At 33.8% G+C, this 24,005-nt stretch overlaps 2 protein-coding genes across 12 annotated transcripts in view; one reads left to right on the forward strand and one right to left on the reverse strand.

The window, feature by feature from the left end:
- The first annotated feature begins 2,093 nt into the window (after window positions 1-2,093).
- On the forward strand, window positions 2,094-23,712 carry LOC143238243 (uncharacterized). Of its 7 annotated transcripts, none has more exons than XM_076478307.1 (3): window positions 2,094-2,112; window positions 2,972-3,250; window positions 8,819-9,125. In XM_076478307.1, exons 2-3 carry the CDS (start codon window positions 3,026-3,028, stop codon window positions 8,906-8,908), a joined length of 315 nt encoding a protein of 104 aa, XP_076334422.1. In that variant the 5' UTR covers window positions 2,094-2,112; window positions 2,972-3,025; the 3' UTR covers window positions 8,909-9,125. The 7 variants fall into 7 exon arrangements, with proteins under 7 accessions (XP_076334422.1, XP_076334424.1, XP_076334425.1 ...); XM_076478309.1 differs by lacking the exons at window positions 2,094-2,112; window positions 8,819-9,125 and adding exons at window positions 2,512-2,597; window positions 23,578-23,712; XM_076478310.1 differs by lacking the exons at window positions 2,094-2,112; window positions 8,819-9,125 and adding exons at window positions 2,512-2,597; window positions 10,860-11,281.
- The window catches only part of LOC143238241 (TBC1 domain family member 19), a 54,554-nt gene continuing 44,406 nt past the window's right edge, over window positions 13,858-24,005 (reverse strand). For 2 of the 5 annotated variants that reach the window (XM_076478300.1, XM_076478301.1), the window contains 6 exons: window positions 23,623-23,785; window positions 20,108-20,217; window positions 19,148-19,239; window positions 17,052-17,173; window positions 15,489-15,559; window positions 13,859-14,901 (listed from right to left, as the gene is read on the reverse strand). In XM_076478300.1, coding sequence (XP_076334415.1) covers window positions 14,830-14,901; window positions 15,489-15,559; window positions 17,052-17,173; window positions 19,148-19,239; window positions 20,108-20,217; window positions 23,623-23,785 — 630 coding nt within the window. In that variant the 3' untranslated portion in view covers window positions 13,859-14,829. Of the gene's footprint in view, window positions 14,902-15,488; window positions 15,560-17,051; window positions 17,174-19,147; window positions 19,240-20,107; window positions 20,218-23,622; window positions 23,786-24,005 lie in introns of all 5 variants that reach the window. The other 3 variants (XM_076478298.1, XM_076478299.1, XM_076478302.1) reach the window with 3 other exon arrangements.

The following is a 24,005-nucleotide window of genomic DNA, read 5'->3' on the forward strand; positions in this document are numbered from 1 at the left end:
CACAGCTTGTGTATAACAATATGGAAGTTAATCTACATAAATTGAACCTAGATCATAAATATACTTTTCAAAATATTCGTATGAACAAACCTTGCATAATGATTTGGCACGCACTTTACTGAACTGTGTGATCATACTTCTCCACATATCATAAAACTTTTTTTTATCAGTTTAATGCAAGTTATTTCGTTTTTAAGAATTCACTGTGTAACTATTGGCGACTTGCTCGTCCTCAAAGGTAGCCACTTTCACCACGTGGTAACCTTCAAAATATGTACCGAAACAATGACTAATTTATATCAACTTAATTATTCAACATAATGACTCAGCAGTATATTTAAAGTTACTAAGTTGGTTCACGGATATTCTATTACACATTTTTATTTTCTGTACTGTCTGTTGCTGCCCATTTATGCAGTTCATCTCTTAACTAACACGTTACACAATTTCCCTTCTATAAGAAGCCCCCCCTCCAGTGGCACAATGGTATGTCTGTGAACTCCCACCACTAGAAACTTGGTTTCGATACCAGTGATGGGCAGAGCACACCTATTGTGTAGCTGTGTACTTAATTCCAAATAATCAATCAATAATCAATTAGAAGTCTCTTTTCTTGGCCGAAAAGGGGAGGAAACTTTCTGCTGGTTCGCCATTTCTTTTGAAAGACTGGAGTGAGATAACGTTACAAAAAGAGAATATTTATGCTTCTCAAAATCCAACCTAACAGATGAATCCTTACACTGAACGTAAAGCTTCTTGGGCAATAATTTGTAAGAGCTTAAAGAGAAATCTGTAATATTATTTTTTATACGACTTTGATTTTAAGTCATAGTGTGAGATATAACATTTGCATTTAACTTTGTTTCTTACAATAATTTTTCCAATGCTTCGATTGTATTTGGCGTTTAAGTCGTAAAGTTTAGGATATTTAATAAGTTAGCACGAAAATGAAGTTTTATTTCATGAACTCTATAATTTATCGTTAAATAAGGCGACGGGTTGCTAGGTGATAATGCACAATTATAGGGTGCAATATTAATTTTCGATATAAACCTCTTAAACGCATAATGAGTTAAATTATTCACTTACAAAGCTCCTTTTGCCAAGTGTGAGTCATTTCTTGTGGCGGTGGCGAAGAGATACTGAAACATGTAGTCACTTTTAATGTTGCCCATCGCCAAATAAATTTATTTACTTTTAAAAGTTGTTTTTACTTTTCACAAACATTGTAATCTGCTAGTCAAATTTTGTAATTGACAAAAAAGTATTGAAAATTGTATATTTAATGGAAAAAGTAAAACGTATGCATACCTATCTCGCCGGCGGGGAATCGAGTCCCGGTCTCCCGCGTGGATACTCACCACTACACTATTATTGTAAATAATTTTCTTTTTATATAATTAGCACTTTATCCTGATTAAAAATAAAATAAAAAGAGATAGTGATGGTAACGTTATCAATACGTAAGCTTAATATTGTGTATGTACATAAAAGAAAGTTAATATTTGTAACTTTTATCAACGCTTGCTCTTAAATTTTGTTTTTATTATTATCACATCATCAACTGTAGCAGCCAATTTTCTATCGTACAAATATTTAGTGATTAACTGAAATTAACAGAAAATTATCGTACAATTACTTTACGTTAAAATATTGACGACGGAAAATAATTTCCTTTTGTCTGTGATGGACCTGCATTGCAGCGCTACCTATTGTTAACTCATGTCGCAATTTATTATTAAACACCAATATAATAAATTTCAGTAACTAGAAAATGAAGGAAAGTTAAATAAAATTATTATTAAAATGCAACTTAAAATAATTAATTTTTCAAAAGAGTTTAAAAATAGTGCTCAAGTCCAGAGACGGTCTATGTCAAGCTACTCTAAAAAAGTTGGAACTAAATTGTACAGTATTATAAGTTCTAACGTCTTGGTGATCCTAGCCTTAACATTCTTGTTGCTACGACTGAAACAAAGTTTATGAAGTATATTCAACTCGAATTAAAGCATGGGCTAACCGGGCTGAATTCCAGGGCTTCATACTAATTAGGGGGCCTCAAGCTATGACTATAGATGTTTTGCATGTAGAGGTTCTGTCTCGAGGGGACCTGTGAGTATTTTGTCTAAATGTTTCCGATTAATAAATATCTTTTGATTTAAGTGATAACGCATCCTTTCGTTTGCTTGAGTTAAATGAAAAAAAAAGTCATAATGAGCTACAACCATTTTGATCGAAACTCGATTATTAGTGTTTTGAGCCCTCAAGCTTACTGTTGAGTCATCAAGCGCAAGCGTTGGCTTATTTGTTGTTGCCGTGAGCTGGGTACCTGGTGGTATGGATCATATGTGATTTGAACCTGCTAAAATCTTGTCAAACAGGTTTCTACACTTTTGTTTATCCTTGATTTTGTAAGTACAATTGACTAAAGTGATATACTTTTCATGAGTGTAGGTAGATGATGCAGCACTGGTAGCGCTATATAAACGAGGTTTCAAGACAAATGTTTCATCTGTTTCATATCATGTACTCACAGTAGAGGAGACGTTATTACCAGATCTTCTTTGTAGAAAAGTGACGATATAGGAACGATTTATGTATGTCTATCAGTTTCGTATTTTCTTTTGTTTATTTAAGTATGTCATGTATTGATTTTGAATAAATTACTCTTTTTTTTCGGTAAGTTAACTCAATGTTCAGAAAGCAATTCTTGGAGTTACTTATAACAAATATGCAATATTTCCAACTCTGAAATTCAAAGCACATGAAATTTCGTTAATACGTATTTGAATATACATATCCTCAAAAAATTGGTGATCCTTTTATTGATGTAATAATAACAAAAGAAAATAGGAAAATAGATTTAAATTTCCATGGCGTACATATTAAACAAAAAATTATTCTGCTGTACATTTAGGTTTTTTACTGGATATTTTATTGTGGTTTAGGGCAAAGTTTGTTTTTTTTTCAGTTTGAACTGTATCTAGCCGCTATTTCCTTCTAAGTACCAGTTTGACGGAATATTATGATGTCTCAGCTTTCTGTGCTATTGTTGCTTGCAAGTGCTTCTCTAACACGTTGGCCATGTCAAGCTGGAAGTGCCAGTGGTCAACAAACCTCAGATCAAACAACAGATATCACAACTTCAGACTTCTGGAGGCACATCGACCTGAAGTCTCAAGAAATACCAGAAGAAATTAAACGAAAGGTCGCAGACGTTAATGTCAAAGAAACCAGTATCACAGTCGATGTAAGTTACTTTATGGTATTTGTTTTTCTATATCCTCTTAGCGTGAGGCTACTAACTCATGCGGATTCACTTACAACTAAGATAATAGATATTATTATGAAACCTCTACTAAACACTTAGATAGAGCAGAATCTTAGTTTTCAGCGTATGCTGACAGCTATTTTGTTAATGTATTCTCAAGACGCTGGTATAGGTATTAAAACGTAATTAAAATAAAGTACAGAACAATGTTTTGACCTGTTAACCAGAATATGACTTAAGAAGGTCGAAACATTGTTCAGTATTTTATTTTAATTAAAGTTTTAATACCCATACCAGCTATTTTGAGATACATTTTTACTTCATGTGGGTTGTTAGTGCTCAGTATCAAAACATAATCCTTACTTCAAATTAATTTGTTTAAAAATGGACAACTAAAGGCCTCGATATTCCTACATATTTGCTCTATTGATGACAAATTTAAGTAAAAAATGAAACTTATTTTATAATGGAGTTGTGACAGTTTATAACGTATATGAACGTTCATATTATTTGTTTATATACGTACTATATAAGTAATGATGTCAGAGTAGTGACAAGATGGCTATTAATCTTTACTTGATATAGTACATTTTCTTTTGTTACACATAAGTTAACCAACTACATCATATACTTAACTGAAGCTGCGATAAGTTCCAAGTTCTTTTACATGATTTAGCTCAAATTATGTTTCAAACAGATGTTCTGACACCACAACTTGTAATCATAACCAGTTTTCAACCAGATTGTTATAAAAATTTAGATTTTTTGCAATTTAAGCAGTTTAGATTAGCACCATCTTGAGTCCTGTATACGTAATGATGCCAATAGGTTTGAAAATTATCAACTTACAAGCTGTAATGGTTTCTTAACAAGTATAGCTATAGGATTTTACTAACGGAAACAAGTTTTGGTTTTTGTGTAAAAGTTTAACAAGTTGTAATCAGTCAGTGAAATTCAAGTTATTTATTCAGCATTACAGATTTATTTCCTTTAGACAAATTATTTAAACCCTAGTATTACCGATATACAGTATTGTGCAAAATTGTAAGGACAAAATCAAGGATTAGTTTTTAGGTTTCTGTCAAAAAAACATTGGAGAGTAAATCACAGGTAAAACACCAGAATGTTATTAATCTTCGTATTTAGTACAACGGAAATTCAGTGGAAGTGTTGAGTTCAATAAACATAATACAACAGAAACTCAGTGGAAGTGTTGAGTTCAGTAAACATAGTTTAACAGAAACTGAGTGGAAGTGTTGAGTTCAGTAAACATAGTACAACAGAAACTCAGTGGAAGTGTTGAGTTCAGTTAGCATAGGTTAACAGAAACTCAGTGGAAGTGTTGAGTTCAATAAACATAATACAACAGAAACTCAGTGGAAGTGTTGAGTTCAGTAAACATAGTTTAACAGAAACTGAGTGGAAGTGTTGAGTTCAGTAAACATAGTACAACAGAAACTCAGTGGAAGTGTTGAGTTCAGTAAACATAGTACAACAGAAACTCAGTGGAGGTGTTGAGTTCAGTAAACATAGTACAACAGAAAGTCAGTGGAAGTGTTGAGTTCAGTAAACATAATACAACAGAAACTCAGTGGAAGTGTTGAGTTCAGTAAACATAGTACAACAGAAACTCAGTGGAAGTGTTGAGTTCAGTTAACATAGTACAACAGAAAGTCAGTGGAAGTGTTGAGTTCAGTAAACATAGTTTAACAGAAACTCAGTGGAAGTGTTGAGCTCAGTAAATAGCTAATATTTTGTGTTCCCCTTTTGGTTTAATAACTGCAGATAGTCTTTCAACCATCGTTGCAACACATCTAATAAAAGTGCTCTTTGGAAATTTACTTCAAATGTCTGTAATACACTTCCATAAAGTTTCTTTAGAAGTAATTTTTGACATGTCAAGTTTTTGATCCATCGTGTTTCAGATCTACTTAAGCTGGTTGAGATCCGGACTCTATGGGGTCATTGTATCATTTAAATGACTCCAGCAGTTTCTTTCTTAATGTTTGAAAGAGGGTAGTTATTTTCTAGGTAGTAGAATCCTTAACCAATAATATACAAACCACTGGATATACCATGGCGGATCAGTATCTGTTGGTATCTGTACTGGTTCATTATTCCATTTATTTTGCAAATATCTCCTGTTGCATTAACCTAAAAACACCTCCATACCTTTACATTGACTCCACCTATATTTCATGGTTGGTGCTATGTACTGAGGTAAGTATCTTTCACCTTTCCTTCGTCGGACGTACGACCTATATTTTGAACCAAATATTTCAAAATTGGACTTATCCACTCATAAAGTCAATTACCAATCATTAGCAGTCCACCTTTTGTATTTTTTAGCAGATTTCAGTCTCTTCATGATGATTGGAGATATAAGTAAAGGTTTTCTAACTGCTTCACAACCAAATATTTCATTCTCATTGAGTCTTCTTGACACTGTATATCAGGACACCTTTCTGTCATTCTAAAGAATGACAAGTATTTTCATACTGGTTCATCAGTTCTCAACAGTAAAGTATTACCATGTTGTTTTAGGTATAAAATATTTGAGTTTTCTTACGTGGTGACATGGAAGAATTAGCCCCAGAAAATGGAAAGAATGACAAAATATTTTCTTGTTCTAACACTTTTGTATTTGTGTTTTCTTCTAGCAAAGCCACATCGGACTATCTGTTGAGTCCATCGAGGGGAATCGAACCCCTGATTTTAGCACTGCAAATCCGTAGACTTACCACTGTAACAGCAGGGGACAACACTTTTGTTCAGTACTGTAATTGAATACTTGTTAGATAGATTTTGGTTTGGTTTGTTTTAAATTTTGCGCAAAGCTACTCGAGGGCTATCTGCGCTAGCCATCCCTAATTTAGCAGTGCAAAAATAGAGGGAAGGCAGCTAGTCATCACCACCCACCGCCAACTTTTGGGCTACTCTTTTATCAACGAATGGTGTGATTGACCGTCACATTATAACGCTTCCACGGCTGAAACGGCGAGCATGTTTGATGTGACAGCGATTCGAACCCGAGACCCTCAGATTACGTATCGAGTGTCTTACCCACCTGGTCATGGCGGGCCTGTTAGATACATATGCCCTAATCAAAAGTGAGTGATATTAAGAAAAAAAGAAGACATCATGCGACTATTTTCACAAATGAATATTGAATTTTCTATTTGTTTCATATATAAAATATTTGAAGTCTTGCGTATTTTACAAATAGAATATATGAGTTCGCTATGTGCTTTATATATAAAACCAGTAATTTCATCCTGTTATAAAGTTTTTTATACTGAATGTTGTAATATTAATATAGATGTAGCAATATGATGTAATGTGTTGAACCTACCTGTATGGAGACACCTAAACAGTCTGTAATGTTATTGTAACTTAACACTGTTTCAAAACTGACTTTTAAATGATATTTTTTATAATGGAATTGTGAGAAGGGTTAAGGACTGTTTGATAATTTTGACTGATGGTAAAGATAGTTTGTACTGTTTATTATTTTATATCATATTAAACAACACGATTGGTAAATTGCAACTTCCTAGGTAGGAAATACAAACAGGTAGTCATTTACAAAACTGTCACAGTTTCAAACAGTTGTACATAATTTTTAGGCTTTCTCACGGAATCTTGTTCATGTGATACTTAGCTACAGATAAGCCTTAAAATCTTAGTGAAGAATAAATCGAACACGGATGGTAGGGTGAAGCAAGTAAACCAAAGTTTAATTTAAAACAATAAAATTGTTTATTCAACACTAACACAGTATTCTGTTACCTAGGGGCACCTGGCCTTCGCCTCACGAACTACTACTGATTGTGGATTTGAATCCCGCCATCAAACATGTTCGATCTTTTAGCCGTGGAAGCGTTTTAATGTGACGGTCAATTTTACTTTTCTTGTTAGCGGTGGGTAATGTTAACTAAATTCTTTCCTATGCATTTATCAGAAGCTTATGTATTTCCTGTTTGAATAGGCTGTATTCCAAGAAATTATAGTAGAAGGATTAACTCATGTTTACGGACAACAAAATAATTTCGTTAACTGCAAGGACAATTAGTGTAAAAATTTATGGATATACCTAAATACATTCATGATGTTAAGAAAACATAAATAAATAAAATAAAAAAATTGAAGCCCTGTAGCCTAAATGATTTCAAAAGGTGGAATTTTGTTCATCAGGGATCTTTGAATAAAGATATATTCGAATAAACTGAAAACAGTTTGATTTAGTAACGAATAAAACTTTATTATAAATGCACACCGTTTCGACCTGATTATTTCATTATCAGGTACAAGTAGTTTACAGTGACACAGTAATACACACACTAAAGAATAAAGAGGTCACATGACTGGAGATTGCTTCACAACATGGTAAAGGTATCTTAGTACCCTGGGTGTTGGTTTTTGGGCGGGGTTGTTTTGTTCAATTAAGATAGCTTCCTTCACTCTTTGTTTATCGTTATTTGGTTCTTTGTTTAAAGTTACACGGTTTTTTGTGGATGTACTGTGAATTTTTGAGTTACAATGGTGGAAAACATGGAAGAGTTTTTAATTTTTTGTTCAGTGAATCTGATTTATAATTTTCTTTCGATTTCTCTGATGTAAAATTCTGGATAGGTTTGGTCTGTTTTGGATTTCGCTCAAAGCTACACGAGTGTTATCTGCGCTAGCCGACCCTAATTTTGCAGTGTTTGACTGAAGGGAAGGCATCTAGTCATTACCAACCGCCTCACAGCTGAAAGGGCGAGCATGTTTGGCGTGACGGGGATTTGAACCCGCGACTTTGGATTACGAATCGAGTGCCTTATCCACTTGGCCATGCCGGGTCGAAAAGCGTTGGCACCTTGTCATAAAATTTAAAGATATATTATATATGGAAGGATGCAATTTATAAATATTTCAGTCATAACACCTGCGAACTGTAACCATCCTCCTATTTCTACATTCAGTCAGTTTAATTAAAATTACATAGAGCCAAATAAGTTTCATAAAGCTACAGAAGATTAAATGAACGTATTGACAGTCACAGGAACTTTATTAGTTGTGCTTTATTTTTAGAGATTACCTAAAGTTTATTCAGGCTTGAGAAAATTATTCAATAACTCATATTTTTATATATAACTATACAACCTTCTTAAATTGTCCTCATTTGGATATTTCAAGAGATCTGTCATTGCGTTCTTACCATTCGTACTTCTAATAGCACAATGATATTACACTGCAATTTTAATTTTGCATACGATTTCAAATTATTTTGATTGTTCTTAAGCATAAAGATAAACAAAGGGCTATCTATACAATGCCCATCACGGATATCGAAATCCGGCTTTTAGCCAGTAGACTTGCAGACTCACTGCTGTGATCACCGAAGAAGGAGGTTCTTTGAAAAGTACCTCTGATACTGCACCTTGCAAAAACTGTGAAAGTTCTTGTAACAGGTTTCAGAGATTTGATGTGGCAATCTTTTTGTTTTTTATTTGGGAGTAAAGCAGGCCTATTAAGAATGGTTTGTTTTTACATTGTTAATAATAGGAACAGTCAACTGTGGAGGAGTACTGCCATCATTTCCAGACAACTCTTCTTCATAGTCCTAACCTCTGCTTAAGTATTCTCTTCAGTTGAATTTCTACACATTATTCGTCATAAAAAGAAAACTATACCTCATTTCAAGATTTATTGTATATCAACGATATTTTTATAAAGCCAAACATTGTTAAATATCATTTGCATTTAATACAAATCTTCCCTATATTTGTATCTCTTTGTGGTTCCTGAAGCGATATTCTATTGTCCTGATTCCAAACTTGTACAGTTTTACAATACAACATTTCTTTATCTTGTTACTAAAGATTGGTACTTTCTCTTGACAAAACGGATGGAGAGTCAGTGACATCCCTCAAATCAAAAGTGTATTTTGTAGTTTTAATTAAAAACCCACATTCGTCACAACAAAGCTATAGGAGTTTCAAAAACGTTTCCAGTTGTCGACAAAATAGGAAATATGCTGAAAAAGTGAAAGATGTTGATTCCATGTTTTCTGCTCTTGTGGAATTATTTACCACTAGAATGTCACATATGTAAACATTTTTCTAATGTTACATTATTCTCATTAGAAATTACGTTTTATGTGTTTCCCACATCCCAAACGAAAATCACCAATAAGCTGACTTACCAGTGTTTTTTCCTATTATTTTAGTGCAGCCTATTTGAATAATCTACCATATTTATATTCTTTTACATAATGTACCTAGGACATTAACAATTATGTTTTAGTTGGTACTTCTAGGACTTAAACAAAACTATGTTTCAGTTGGTACTCCCAGAACTTTAACAGCTATGTTTCAGTTAGTTAACCAGCAGAACTCATCCATCACACAATTTGTCGTTCCTTTACAAGGAAAATCGCTGAAAGGTTACAGCAGCAACAGGCCTAATGAATGTTTCTGTGAGGAGAGACACACAGGATGATTGAAATCAATCGAGGCTTTAGTGTCATATAAACTGAAATGGAAACCTCAACTGTTCCACTGTACGAAGGTAGCCATTTTTATTATGTAGAAGAACTGTATGCAAGAGCTTTTCGTTTTTATTTAGTAGAAATAGGTCTATTGACCCACAAGGACCCTGCTATGGGACAGTGAGGCAGGTCCATGTTGGATAAATTAGAATTCAGTGAGTGAGTGCGTCATCAAATAACTGGCCTGCACTTCAGGGGGACTGATGGAGAGAGGTCCAAGCTGCAAAAGAGACAGGAAAAGACGTAGATTTATTAATACGTGTATCTTTGGAGGGCAGAAGACTCTTCACATGATGAGAGAAAGTCTTTATAAGAGAATCAGACAGATTTGTCTGTACCTCCGCTGTACCAGTAGAGTGGAATACAGCAGCATACATCAGAGGTGGAAATGTTGTTTATGGTATTCAAAAAATACATCTCTTTTTCCTTTGCTAATTCAGGGCAAGGACTAAAACATGGAGGGTGGGAACCATTACAGTTAGAGCAATGTGGGTCCGATTGACACTCATAGCTGTTGTGCCCTTAGCCTCCAGAACGAGTACGTGTCAAAGAATTACAACAAGATTTCTTAGAATCTCTAAACCTTTAGCATTGGAAACATGTGACAGATAATTTGCTTTGATAGTGGCAGGCAGACATAGCAATTTAAACGACAACATCAGAACGTTTATAATCCAAATTTTTCCATTTTTACAAATGGAGATAGGCCGAACAGCCGAAACACCTTGGCTGGAGAAACAAGCGAGAATCTCCGATTCAGGGATGTTAATTAAATCTTTCTTCATGTTCACTCCTCTTGAGGAATTCAGATTAGCATGGGAGTAACCTTGAAAGGCATATTCCCAATGGACTTCGATTTCATGAGGAGTGTGCTATCTTGTGTTTAAGATATTTCAACTGAGACCTCTCATATTGTAGCTTTTTGACAAACTCAGAAGATCTAATGAACCCCTTTGGTTACTCCTGAATGATAAAGGGAGCCATTTGTCCTTATGATTGATCGTTTTCTAATGAATTTTATTTTATTTTGACGATCATTATTTTTATAACCATTAGGAATACAGAATGATTCATTAGCCATTGACCCCACTCTCCATGGAGTCCAACAAGAGGACGCGCTACACTACCCAACTAGGACAGTGTAGCTATGCCATAGTTTCGTGAGTGTTATACCCAAACACTAGCATCAGACATATTGCCCATAATACCCGTTGAGAACGTTCAACACCAGTACTCAGTTTACCTCTGCCCAACAAGATCACATGACTGACTTTAGAGGAAAGCATCACAAGTTCACCCAGCTACAGGACTTTACGTCCAAAGTGGTGTGTTTCAGTGCCTCCGACGCCTCTCAACCAATAGAATCCTCTTCTTCCCTTCAAGGTCCTACAAGGTCCCCTCGTCATGTAAAGGAATTCATATCGAGAGGTAACCATTTGGACTTGTTTTAAAAACAAGAGTACCAATACACACACAATATATTATAATGGTTTTATCGTAAACCTGAATAACCATCAACTTCTATATTTATTTATAACTTTACAACATGTCTGAATTATTAGGAAGAATTATATTACGTTCATATTCCAAATCCACCAAGTAGTAAATGGATGTGGATTATGTTGATCCATATGAAATATTTGAAGTAAGTGGTTGTATAGCCTGTTGTTCCTAATGGAATGTTTCTGCTAAGAAAAGGTAGGTGCTGTTGCCCCAGATGGAATATTTATGGTAAATGGTATGTAGATGCTGTTGCCCCAAATGGAATATCTGTGGTAAGTGGATGTAGATCCTATTATTCCAAATGCACTATTTGTGGTAAGTTTTGTTTGTTTTGTTTGTTTTGGAATTTCGCACAAAGCTACTCGAGGGCTATCTGTGCTAGCCGTCCCTAATTTAGCAGTGTAAGACTAGAGGGAAGGCAGATAGTAATCACCACCCACCGCCAACTCTTGGGCTACTCTTTTACCAACGAATGATGGGATTGACCGTCACATTATAATGCTCCCACGGCTGAAAGGGCGAGCATGTTTGGCGCGACCGGGATGCGAACCCGCGACCCTCAGATTGCGAGTCGCACGCCTTAACACGCTTGGTCATGCCGGGCTTTGTGGTAAGTGGATGTAGATCCTGATACTATATGATGTTATAGTTTGCTGTGAAAAATATATTATTAAACATAGTTTTGCACTCTAGCAACCTCGGCAGTTTATTGACGTTTTCATCGAGAATGTCTATCTTCTCACTCACCTATTCATCTACACTCTTCTTCAATGTTTGACCTTTTCCATGACCTTTTCATAGTTTTTTTATTACCTACACCAATCCAACTGTGTATGTTTCTCAGTTTTATATTTCCTTTCAAAGACTTTTCAAAGAAAAAATGTGCTAAAACCTATCCATGAAGTGATAATAATAAATTATTTAACTATGTATACTGTTGTACTGCTTATGGGACATACAACAGTGAAAATAATTTGGAAATGTACAGGTGATTCACACTGATGAGTAAAAAAGAATGAATAGTTGAATTTAAATGTCCAGCTTGCCAGTCTTACAATAAATACAAACAAAAGTAGATACGTTCTATAATGTACTAATTTTATATTTGTTTTAAACCTATCAGTACATTTTGTTCTTACGATAACATAAGTCTATTAATGCATCTTTGTTAATTGTTACTTCAAACTGTTATACCATATAAATCAGCATAAATCAGCTAAATTTTCAAGTTGATGCTTGAACTTTCCAGTTTCATATTAGTCTATACAGCCTATTAAAATGTTTGTATCTGGACATCTAGCTGGTCGAGACATGATTGAGAGTGATTTTCCTTCCATTTCTTATTCCCTCACATTTTCTGCATGTCTGGGATCTCAGTTTGTCTGGATTATGAAACTCTGTCCAACAGGTCTTGTCTTTGAAAGCTGACACGATGAACAAGATTATATTGTACTTGTAGATGTCAAGATACTATCTAACATCATTGGCTGAGATGTGGATGTTGAGGACGTTATGTCTAGAATTGGTGTTTGTGTGTAGAGATCATTATATTCCAATGTTGCTGCATTTTTTAAATACGACAGTGTAGCATGTCAGCTTGTAAGACTCCATGGTGGGTTAGTCAGTCGGCACCAAATTATATCTCATTTTTATGAATACTGTCTTGTTTACGATCTGTTTCACAGTTTCAGATTCTTGTTCTTTGTTGGACAAAACTTCAATCCTTATTGGGTAAAATGATATCATTATTTATCCAATAGGATTTAGGGGAACTCCCTAAATGTGTTGAAAAACTGTCATCAATAGACATTGTTGTTATTGAAACATCAAAGCTCGTTTTTTAGGTATAAAACTGAGAAACGTCTTTCCAAGCCACAGGACCAGGGTGTTAGATAAACTGATGCATCATTATTCTCAGGTTAAAAGTCTCCACTCACAATATGCAGGTCGGGGGTTCGAACACTATGATCAAACATTTCGCCCTTTCACCCTTTTAATTCCACTATTACTTGATAAAAGAGAAGTCTAAGAGTTGGCGGTAAGTTGACTAAGTGTCTTTCCTCTTGTCTATCATTTCTTAATTAGAGACATGTAGTACAGATAACTCTCAAGTAGCTTTGTGTAAAATACAATAATTTACCTGTTCTTTCTAACTTCATCCTGCTATTGTTAACAAAAAGTACAAAAAGTCCTCTGACAGAACATGGCACTTTGTTTGTAGATGACATTCTAGCTTCATGTTATGCATATTTTGATCACCAGTTGGTGCACTACTTTCTCACACCAGTACGCTTGTACCCTATGCTTTTCACTTCTGATCAAGAGCAGGAAGGAACTCTGGGATACGTCAGGTTACTTAAATTCTTAGGAAAGATACTACTATCTTATAGTGTGCAAAGCAGTAGATCTTACTTTGAGGAAATAGAATATTGGACAAGTGCAATATAAATTATATAAATGGTAACAGAATAAACTGCTGCTTACGTCAAGATATATGTTTTATTCTTAAAATTCTATGAATGAGGCTGTAAAACTGAATGTTAATAGTTAAACAAGTAACTTTATTCAATAAAAACTAGAAGAAACAACAACAGCATAGTTATAAGCTTTCATTTCTTAAACAAATTCTGTAGAAAAAAGTCGGTATGTCATTGCTAAAAACAGATAAACAAATTATACATGCTAATATGTCTACGTCAATCAGCAGTATCAAATTTCAGCTTCTAGGGTCATGGCTATTTTCATTCAAAAGATATGTAATACTAACGCATTAGGGATTAGAAAATGTATTGAAGAAAGTAATTTATTTGGTAAAATATTGTGTTAAAAATAATAGAGAATGCAAGTAAACTATAATGACATACTAACAGGTGATGTCAAAACGCAGGCGTTTAAATCTTCGGGTTTGTGTAACAAATGATCCAGTCCACCAAAGAAAAACTTTTGGGTTTTTGATAAGAGATTACATAAATCAATCCAGAAACATATGGTATGTTTCGTGGCTAACTACTTATTTCAATTGAGATGCTGCATTTCTATACTTAGCATTCTGAGAGAGATAAAAGAAAAGAGAGAGCTTTGCCAATGTTAACTTCTTTACAGGGATTCAATTAAAGAAAACTACCTAAGGGAACGATATATAATAATAATAATAAATTGGTTTTCTTATGTAAATGCTTATATGAAATCTAACCTATTCTTTCCTTCAACATTCTCATGAATACTATCATATCACTGAAATGATTTAACTAAAAATGTGCAATAATAGATATCATCCTACATAATTTTTATTTTTGTTTGACTGAAGCTGTACTGGGAAATAAAACCACCTAATTACACTATATGTTAATGTATAGAATAAACTGTCAAAGGTAAGTGATACAAAATGTCTCACTGAAGTAAGGCTGTGATGCATATTATTGCAAAAATATCCAGATGTTTGAAAACAAACGATGCAATGAAGAAATACAAGTTTATTAGACACAAGTTCTAGACCAGTAAGGGTGTTTGAAATGACATTCTCCTACACTGATCGAGTTAATAACCATTGTAATAACGGGACAACTTTGATGGTAGACACATCCGCCAACATAGCCTAAACAAAAAACAAATTTCCATATTTTTATCTAGAAATATAATAAATATAATACACAAATATCAATACATTATCCATCTAGTTAATGAGCTGTTTGTTTATATTTTTTTAACATTTAACAACATTTGAGATATTACATCCTTTGTGAATAAAAGAAAGAACCTGTTTTCAATCTTCAATTATTTTTAACCAATGAATTACAACCATAATTAAGGCAAAACTTTTTCGTCCTAATCCATTTTAACTTAGATTAACACAACAACTGTCCCCCAGTATATTAGCAGTAAATTTACGGACTTAAAACGCTGAGTCCGAGGTTAGATTTCCCGCACTGGACAGAATGTAATAGCTCATTGTATAGCTCTGCACTTAGAAAATAATAACAATCCAAACCTTAATTTTTTATTCAATTCACTCTAAATCTTATTTATAACCATCATGTTGCTTAGTCCCCGAAGTTTTCAATACCTGCTTTTCAAGTTTAAGTAAAGACAACCTTCAATATATACGTAAAACCTATAACGAATATTCTAGCCACAGAAAACTGTAAGAACGTATACACCATATCTATTGACAGTTCAACCTACTTCCAATGTAGCTTGATTTTCTGCCGTCAACAAAATGCTTTTTCGGAAGGACATGATGGCGACTGCAAGAACTAAAACACAATGCTAAATGTAAGTGTTATGATGGTGTAACATGCAACTAACTGTACGACAAGATCTTACTAATGGCTAAACACAACAAGTGGAAAAAATAATACATAAAAAGACAACAAAGTGAAGTTCAGCAACAGATTCTTCCAAGCAAGAAATTAATGCTACTCCAATTTCACAATATTTAACTATTACTACTGCCGGATAGACATATGAATGTATTAATCAAACAACAACGAAGAAGCGGATTTGAAGAAAAGCGTTTGAAGTGGGAAGATAATTGAAATCAGAGTTAATTAATTAATATTTTAAACTTAAACTTCAATCGGAGTACCTCCCTTGGTTAATTGAAATGAAGAACAGAAATACTACCATAAAAAAATACCTCATCCAAAGTTATTAGAAGATTACTAGGCGTTCGCTTAGAAAGATTGTTTGTTTTTTAATTTCGCGCAAAGCTACACGAGGGCTATCTGCACTAGCCGTCCCTTGTTTAGCAGTGTAAGACTAGAGGGAAGGCAGCTAGTCGTCACCACCCACCGTCAACTCTTGGGTTACTTTTTTACCAACGAATAGTGAGATTGACCGTCACATTATAATGCCCCTACCGCTGAAAAGGTGAGCATATTTGTTGTGACGATGGTTCGAACTCGTGACACTCGGATTACGCGTCGAGTACCTTAACCACCTTGCCATGTCGGGCCCTTATTAGTGATATGATCGTTAAATACATGCAATTAAAACTATTTAATTTCAACAAAAAGGTCTGAACACACACGCTACAATAGACTATTTTAAATACTACAACTTAATTACAGTATCATGTTCACTTTTCAATAAGAATAATTATGTGCTGAGTTATTAAGTATATAACAAGAAAACGTCGTTCAGCTATTATAACAAAACCAATACTGGATCTTAATAGGAAACAGCTCGTTTCAACATGGTACTAATTTCATCTTGCACAGAATTACTATTCCTTAGCGAAAGAAAGCTTTTACAAGAAAATTGGCCCGGCATGACCAAGCGTGTCAAGGCGTGCGACTCGTAATCTGAGGGTCACGGGTTCGCTGATGACTAGCTGCCTTCCCTCTAGTCTTACACTGTTAAATTAGGGACGGCTAGCACAGATAGCCCTCGAGTAGCTTTGTGCGAAATTTCAAAAGAAACAAACAAACAATACAAGAAAATTACTGACAGGTTTTATTAAAGTAACAAAATGAAAAGAGCTCTGTCCGAATCTGAGCCAGGAAAGAAACCAAAGAGTTTTTAAAATTACACTTTTAAGCTGGTATAACAAGCATTAATTTATAATAATAACAATTTCCTATTACAGTAGGCTAGGTATTTAGAGTGGAACTGAAAATCAACCTGCAGTTAATTAATCGAATATACTTTTATTATATTTTTACTAAAGAGATTAAAATGCATTGCTTCATTAGTTGGGTATTGTTATTATCATCATATAAAAACAAATTACAGAAACTGGCTTACCAGGAAGAATTTCTAAAGAATCATACGCTAGAATTCGATCCCACAGTAAAAGTACTTGGTCAACTGATAAATAACCGGCAAACATTCGCATTATCCACTTCTGGGCAATCTTCAGCCTAAATCTCAATAAAATCATTCAGTAAATTAGCAAAAAGATTATTGATCAATAAATCTCCAGCCTAACTCATTTACAGGATCCTTAATTATCTAAGCGAAAAGATCATTAAACTAAGCAATCTTCAACCTAAGCACCAGAATTTCTTGACACCTTGGCAATGTATAAACCAACCACTTTGCATCGTCACTTTCTGGTGGGATCATAGACAAGTAAAGAGGGTGGTACAGAGATTTGTACATCTTAGTATGAGTTAATTTTCCCTTGAATATAGACAATTGCAATGATCAACGACACAAGTAATCTGGGTTTGTTGGATACTGCACTAGTTGTTTATCTAACTTAATAGTGGAGTACTTTGTTTATTTTCTGATATTTACAGAAAGTAATCTGTGTTAACTTTCAATGAAAAATTAATGACTAAATTTGTAACAATAAATCAACTAATAAGCAAGTTTCAGTTAGTTCAGGCTTTAACAAACGAATTGACAATGTTTCTTTGATGGGTTTCTTTTGTCATTTGATTTGAATATAATTTTAAACTATGTGAATGTATTGCGTCACAATGTCTGAAATAGTGATGTTGTAAATTAGATTATCACTTAACACATAGACATATTCTTATATTATTTTATAGATATTTTAGCTATCATGTGGTAAATTCAATATATCTACAGCTGTCTATTCTTTACACTTCCCTAGTCAATTACATTTAAAACAAAAAATACGTTAAAAGTTATGTCAAAACCGTTTATGTAAAACACAAGGAACAAAGCTGTATACTTCCACTGTATTACCATTAAACAAAAATACGTATTTATTTTGGTTCCGTGCATACCTTCTTAGTTTACTATTGCCAAAGGACTAGTGCTGAATCATGTGTGTGCTTTCTTATAGTAAAACCATTTCGGGCTGTCTATTGTGTCCACCGAGGGTTATCGAACCACAAGAGTATTTTTTGAATAGGAGAATATGGCACAGCCATAGTTATATCAACCATACAGTTTCTTACGGATTGGCATAGTGTTTAGGGCGCTTATTTCCTCAGTTTACTGCCACGAGATCGAAACCGTTCGCTAAATATGATCAACTTTCATCTGTGGGGGCATTATAACATCATAGCCAATCCCACTAATCGTCATTAAAGTGCAGTTTTAACGGTGTCTAGTATTGATTAACCGCTTCAAAATTAGAGACGATTAACTCAGATAGCTCTTGAGTAGCTTTGCGCAAAATTAAACAAACGAATTACACAGCCCTACATAGTCCAACACGCTGGCCACCCTTGCCTCACAGTACAGCGTAGTCTTAACATTACAACATTTTGCTCCAGCAGTCATCATATTTTAGTAACATAACTTAAGAGACTAATCAGCACTGTCATAAAGACCTTCAGTGCATTTTGATAGTTTGTGTTGAGTCCTTTTTGTTTCATTCTTTTGATATAAACATATGTAAGTCTACAAAATGTGATGTAATTTATAAGATGAAGTTATGAAATTAAAACTTAAAATTTTTAACATAAATTTGTAATATAACTAAGTGAAACTTGACAATTTTATCGAAATTCTAACCAAATATTTATAGTAAAGGTGAACGTTTGCTCCAGAAGTATAGTGTTTCGTTTGGGGTTGAAGAAATAGTTTGTTTGTTTGTACTTTAACAGAAAGCTATACAACAGGCTATCAGTGCTATATTCATCACGGTACAAAAACTCGGTTTTTAGCGTTATAAGCCCTCAGATTTACCGCTGTGTCACTTTGGAGCGCAAAGAAAGTTGCCCTGCACGTTAGATCACAAAGTTGAACAAAGTAACTTACGTTAAGATGATAGAGCTGTCTACCTTAATAGTAGAAACATATATTTAGTTATACGTACCTAATTTGTCTTAATTTATGGTAAAGAAGACATTAGTAACTTATAAGTTTACGATTAAAGATACCTATATCAAAACTTAAGTGGAAAGTTCATATGTACATACGGATGTATATCGTGATGAGCGCAGTGATACATAAGCTGTGGATCAGCCTCGTGAAGTAACATCTCAAACTGAAGACACAGGCAGAGAATCCCCTAGAATATCAGTAGTTAAATAGAACAAATAGGAATATATAAAAAAATTTCACACAACTATTATTTCTAAGGCTACAAATGAATGACACGTTACAGGATGATTTTTTTAAAGCTTAACTTACATAATTAAATAACACAGATATTAATGAGGGTAATATCTTACTTTTGTTATTTTGATATTCATAATGTTTTCGATAAACATAATATTACTACACTATAATATGGTAAGGTTTGATATTACTAAACAAATATTCTATAATAATATAAATTAATTATTTAAAAAAATTAAATACAAATAACTTTAAAAAACGAATTTTAATTGAATTGATATACAAAATAAAAATAATCGTAATTTTGAATCTTGTTTATTCTAAGTTTATATGCCTTAACTATTAGTTGATAAAGTTACATCATCTATTTATTTAGTAATCCAGCTTAAGCATTCATTTACTCAAGAAGCTATATATGTTAGTATATATATATATATATATATACAAATTAAACTTCTATTAAACCGACAGGAAATGCTTGGTGACATAGTTAGCATCATATTTGTAAGCGCACATTTAAAATATTTAAGGCAAAAATAGCATCACAATCAAAATGAGATGAACGTATATCAGCGATTCTATATAACGTGTAATAAAGATACGTTAAATTTAAAGAAACAGCAGCACTGTTTTTATATAGAGCCACCTCAATACAGTAGAGTCAGCTAAAGTTGTAGCTGTCAAAAATCTTTATAGAATGTCAACATTTCTTGCGTGTTGTCCAAAAATGTTTAGTTTTCTGGTATTTGGTTATTTGTAATGAAACAATTTAAAGGTCACAGAAAAACAGAACAAACTACATCATTAAACTGGTTTACCTGAGGATGTGATGAAACAGTGTGAAGACAACAGAGGTAACGACAAAAGAGTTCCTTGAAAACACCGTAAAGTGTCACAGGATCATCATATAAGTAGCACAATGGCGTTACTAAACAATAACGAAAACATCGTGTAGAGAGAAGCGTTACTGACAAACAAATGTTAAATATCCTACAGTATAATAATGTCACTAATTGCACATTATAACAGATTTGTAAACTCATTGTTAAACTTTTGTATCTTAGCAGTATAACCGACTAATCACATGAAATATAAACTGAGTAACAACGCTTTTAACCAAACACTTAACATATTTAATAAAATAGTGTCATTAAAGAATGTGAAATACATGTAAAGTGCTGCTGTTACTAACCAAAACCAAACAACTGCGCATTGTTTTTAAATACAAAGTTCTCAATACGTCAATTAAATAGACACAGTCATGTGAAAAAGTTAGGACACCTATGAAAGCCTGTGTATTTTTGTAACATTTTTGGATATATAAATATTTAATCTCAATGTTAACAATACTGAAAAATTATAGGAATATAACTAAACAATTAAAACTGAAGAAAAGACTTTTAAAGATCTTCTGTAAATGTAATTTTACAAAAATCCATATTCTAACTGAGGAAAAAGTTAGGACACCTCCCACTCAAAATAGCTCAACTCACACACAGGTGTATCACACCAGGTGTACATGATTAAAAGTTTGTTACTCAGCATTTGGAATGAGGCTTGCTTTATTTAAACCTCAGACATTTAGTTTAGTGTGCTCCTGACTGTTAAAGTGAGAGTGAGCACCATGGTGAGAGCAAAAGAGCTGTCTGAGGCATTCAGGAAGAAAATTGTAGCAGCTTATGAGTCTGGTAAGGGATTTAAAAAGATCCCAAAAGATTTTGAAATCAGCCATTCCACTGTCCGGAAAATAGTCAAGAAGTGGAGGGCTTTCAAAACAAATGCTAACATGCCCAGGTCTGGTCGTCCAAGTAAGCTCACCACGAGAGCAGACCGCAAGATGCTAAAAGAGGTCTCCAAACACCCTAACATGTCATTACGTGACCTACAGCAGGCTCTGGATACTGTTGATGTGAAAGTGCATGCCTCTACAATCAGAAAGAGACTGCACAAGTTTAACTTGCATGGGCGGTGTGCAAGTAGGAAACCTTTGCTCTCTACGACTGAAGTTTGTCAGAGAGAATGTAGACAAAGACCAGAACTTCTGGAATAATGTTTTTTGGACAGATGAGTCAAAATTGAATTATTTGGACACAAGAACAGAGGACATGTTTGGCGTAAACCAAATACAGCATTCCAGAAAAAGAACCTCATACCAACTGTGAAGCATGTAGGTGTAAGTGTCATGTGTTGGGGCTGCTTTGCTGCAGCAGGACCTGGACAGCTCACAATAATAGAATCTATCATGAATTCTACTGTGTATCAGGGGGTGCTTGAGGATCATGTGAGACCATCTGTACGAAAATTAAAGCTGAAGCGGAACTGGACCCTGCAACATGACAATGACCCAAAACATACCAGTAAATCCACCAAGTACTGGCTGAAAACTAAGAAATGGAGAGTCCTGGAATGGCCGAGTCAAAGCCCAGATCTTAATCCCATTGAGATGCTGTGGGGTGACTTAAAACAGGCTGTACATGCAAGAAACTTCTCAAACATCTTACAGCTGACAGAATTCTGCATTGAGGAGTGGGGAAAACTTTCTTCAGACCGATGTCAGAGACTGGTAGATGGCTACAAGAAGCGTCTCACTGCAGTTATTTCAGCCAAAGGGGGTAACACTAGCTATTAGGGTGTCCAAACTTTTTCCTCAGTTCGAATATGCATTTTTGTAGAATTACATTTATAGCAGATCTTGAAAAGTCTTTTCTTCAGTTTTGATTGTTTATTTATATTCCTATAATCTATCAGTATTGTTAAAATAAATTGAGATTAAATATCTATGTATCCAAAAATGTTACAAAAGTACACAGGCTTTCATAGGGTGTCCAAACTATTTCACATGACTGTATATTCCTATCTAGTAAAATCGGTGGACTCAGCAGATAGCCCGACGTGGCTTTGCTATATGAAAAACACACAAACTATCTAATAAAAATTAGATATGTTAGTCGATGTTATAGTATCATATAGGCTTATTTAAAGTCCATAAATATAGCATCTGGATAAAATGGTAGTTGCAGTTATAGAAAATTTAATAATGAATGTATTTGTGACGAAATTATATTAGAAGATAATTTTGAATATTTTCTAAATTGTTAAAAACTTGAAATGTTATTAACCTGTTTTACCTGCAAGTTTAAATATTTCATTATTATACCCAAGTGTTTCACTAGAAGGATGCATAATGCAGTGCAACACTTCGAAAATTTCAAAAAATCAGGTATTGCAAAACGTTTTTTCTAAAATTGCGTAACTTTGCTAAAAATAAACTGATCTTATTGGTAGTCACGTATCTTATGGCAACAAAAAGGTAGAAAGTTTACGAGCTTTAAATTAATGTCTACTTATTGTATCCGTTTTTGCGTGAACATAAAAAAACAAAAACAAACGCAACATGTTGTATTTTTAGTCTTCGATACGATGAAACTGCTTAGAGTGTTTTGAGAAACAACTCCATGTAAAACATGTTAGGAATTTTAATTAGCGGTTATCTAATATTGTGGAAGATCAAACGAAGCCTCAGTGTCCATCTGTGTACATTAATTTTATTAATAAATAAGTGCCATCTATATTCATCACAAATGTTTCAATTTTCTCACAAAGATATGTGATTCGATAATCTTATTTCACAAGTTTATAAAATATCTAAATGTATTCAACAAGACACAAAGCTAGTTCTTGAGTTACTTTTTTACCAACAAATAGTGGAATTGATTAAACGTTATAACGTCCTCACGTCTGAAAGGGCAAGCATGTTCAGTGACGGGGATTTAACCCCGTGGCCTGCAGATTGTGGTTCGAGTCCCCTGACCACCAGACCTGATAGGCTCGTAGATTAAAGAGATCTAATTGAAATAGATTTATTCATGTTTCATATTCTAAACATTTTAAGAATGTACTTTTAGTAACATTTTAAATGTATAGAGCAGGATATTCAGATAATGTATTTACCTTAAAATAACGAATATTAGATTCTTCCAACGTTTTGTAACAAAGTATTTGATCAACAATTTTGATCCAAAAATCAATAAAAGGTTTAATATTTAACAACTGAACGGTTGGTGATACGTTTATCAAACATTAACATTAATCTATATCTAATTAAAGTTTCTCATTACTATCATATATTTTCCTTGTTAACTACAATTCATTAATTATCTATTTTAAAAAAATCACGAAAATATATTATATTAATACAGATAAGAGACTGTACGTTTAAAACATTTTGTTGGTGAGTTGTATCTATTTGTAGAGACGAAATATGTGATTAAATGAACATCGTATACAGGTTACCACAGTTTTCCATGACTCTAACATCGAAAACAGAACTTACCATACATAGTAAAACCATGGTACGGAATGATACCACTAGGAGGATACACAACCAATCCTTCTTCCTGACCAGAACGACCCCTAAGGAAGCCTTTTGGTGGTGTGGCACTACTGTAGCGAAAATGTTCGACGATAGAGACGTCTCTTGAGAATACTAGTAAAATCTTAAGAATGCGTTTTAATTGAGAATGGCTTCAATGACAATAACATAAAATATTGGTCTAGTTTAAAAGTGTTATTGAAAGTAAAAGCAATAGAACTGAATACTAATACGAAATGACAATGAATAAAATATGGATGTTAAGAGTGCAAGGATGTACATGAAAGTAAAGTAAAAAAAAATGCAGTAAATTGTTATTGAAATGTCTGCATCATCTTTATATG

This window comes from Tachypleus tridentatus, chromosome 13, assembly GCF_004210375.1.
Source record: "Tachypleus tridentatus isolate NWPU-2018 chromosome 13, ASM421037v1, whole genome shotgun sequence".
NCBI classification, from domain to species: domain Eukaryota; kingdom Metazoa; phylum Arthropoda; class Merostomata; order Xiphosura; family Limulidae; genus Tachypleus; species Tachypleus tridentatus.

Coding starts and splice junctions, on each gene's coding strand:
- LOC143238243 (XM_076478307.1), top strand. CDS start 3,026: ATGATGTCTCAGCTTTCTGTGCTATTGTTGCTTGCAAGTGCTTCTCTA. Junction 3,251..8,818: donor AAACCAGTATCACAGTCGAT/GTAAGTTACTTT, acceptor TGTTAATAATAG/GAACAGTCAACTGTGGAGGA.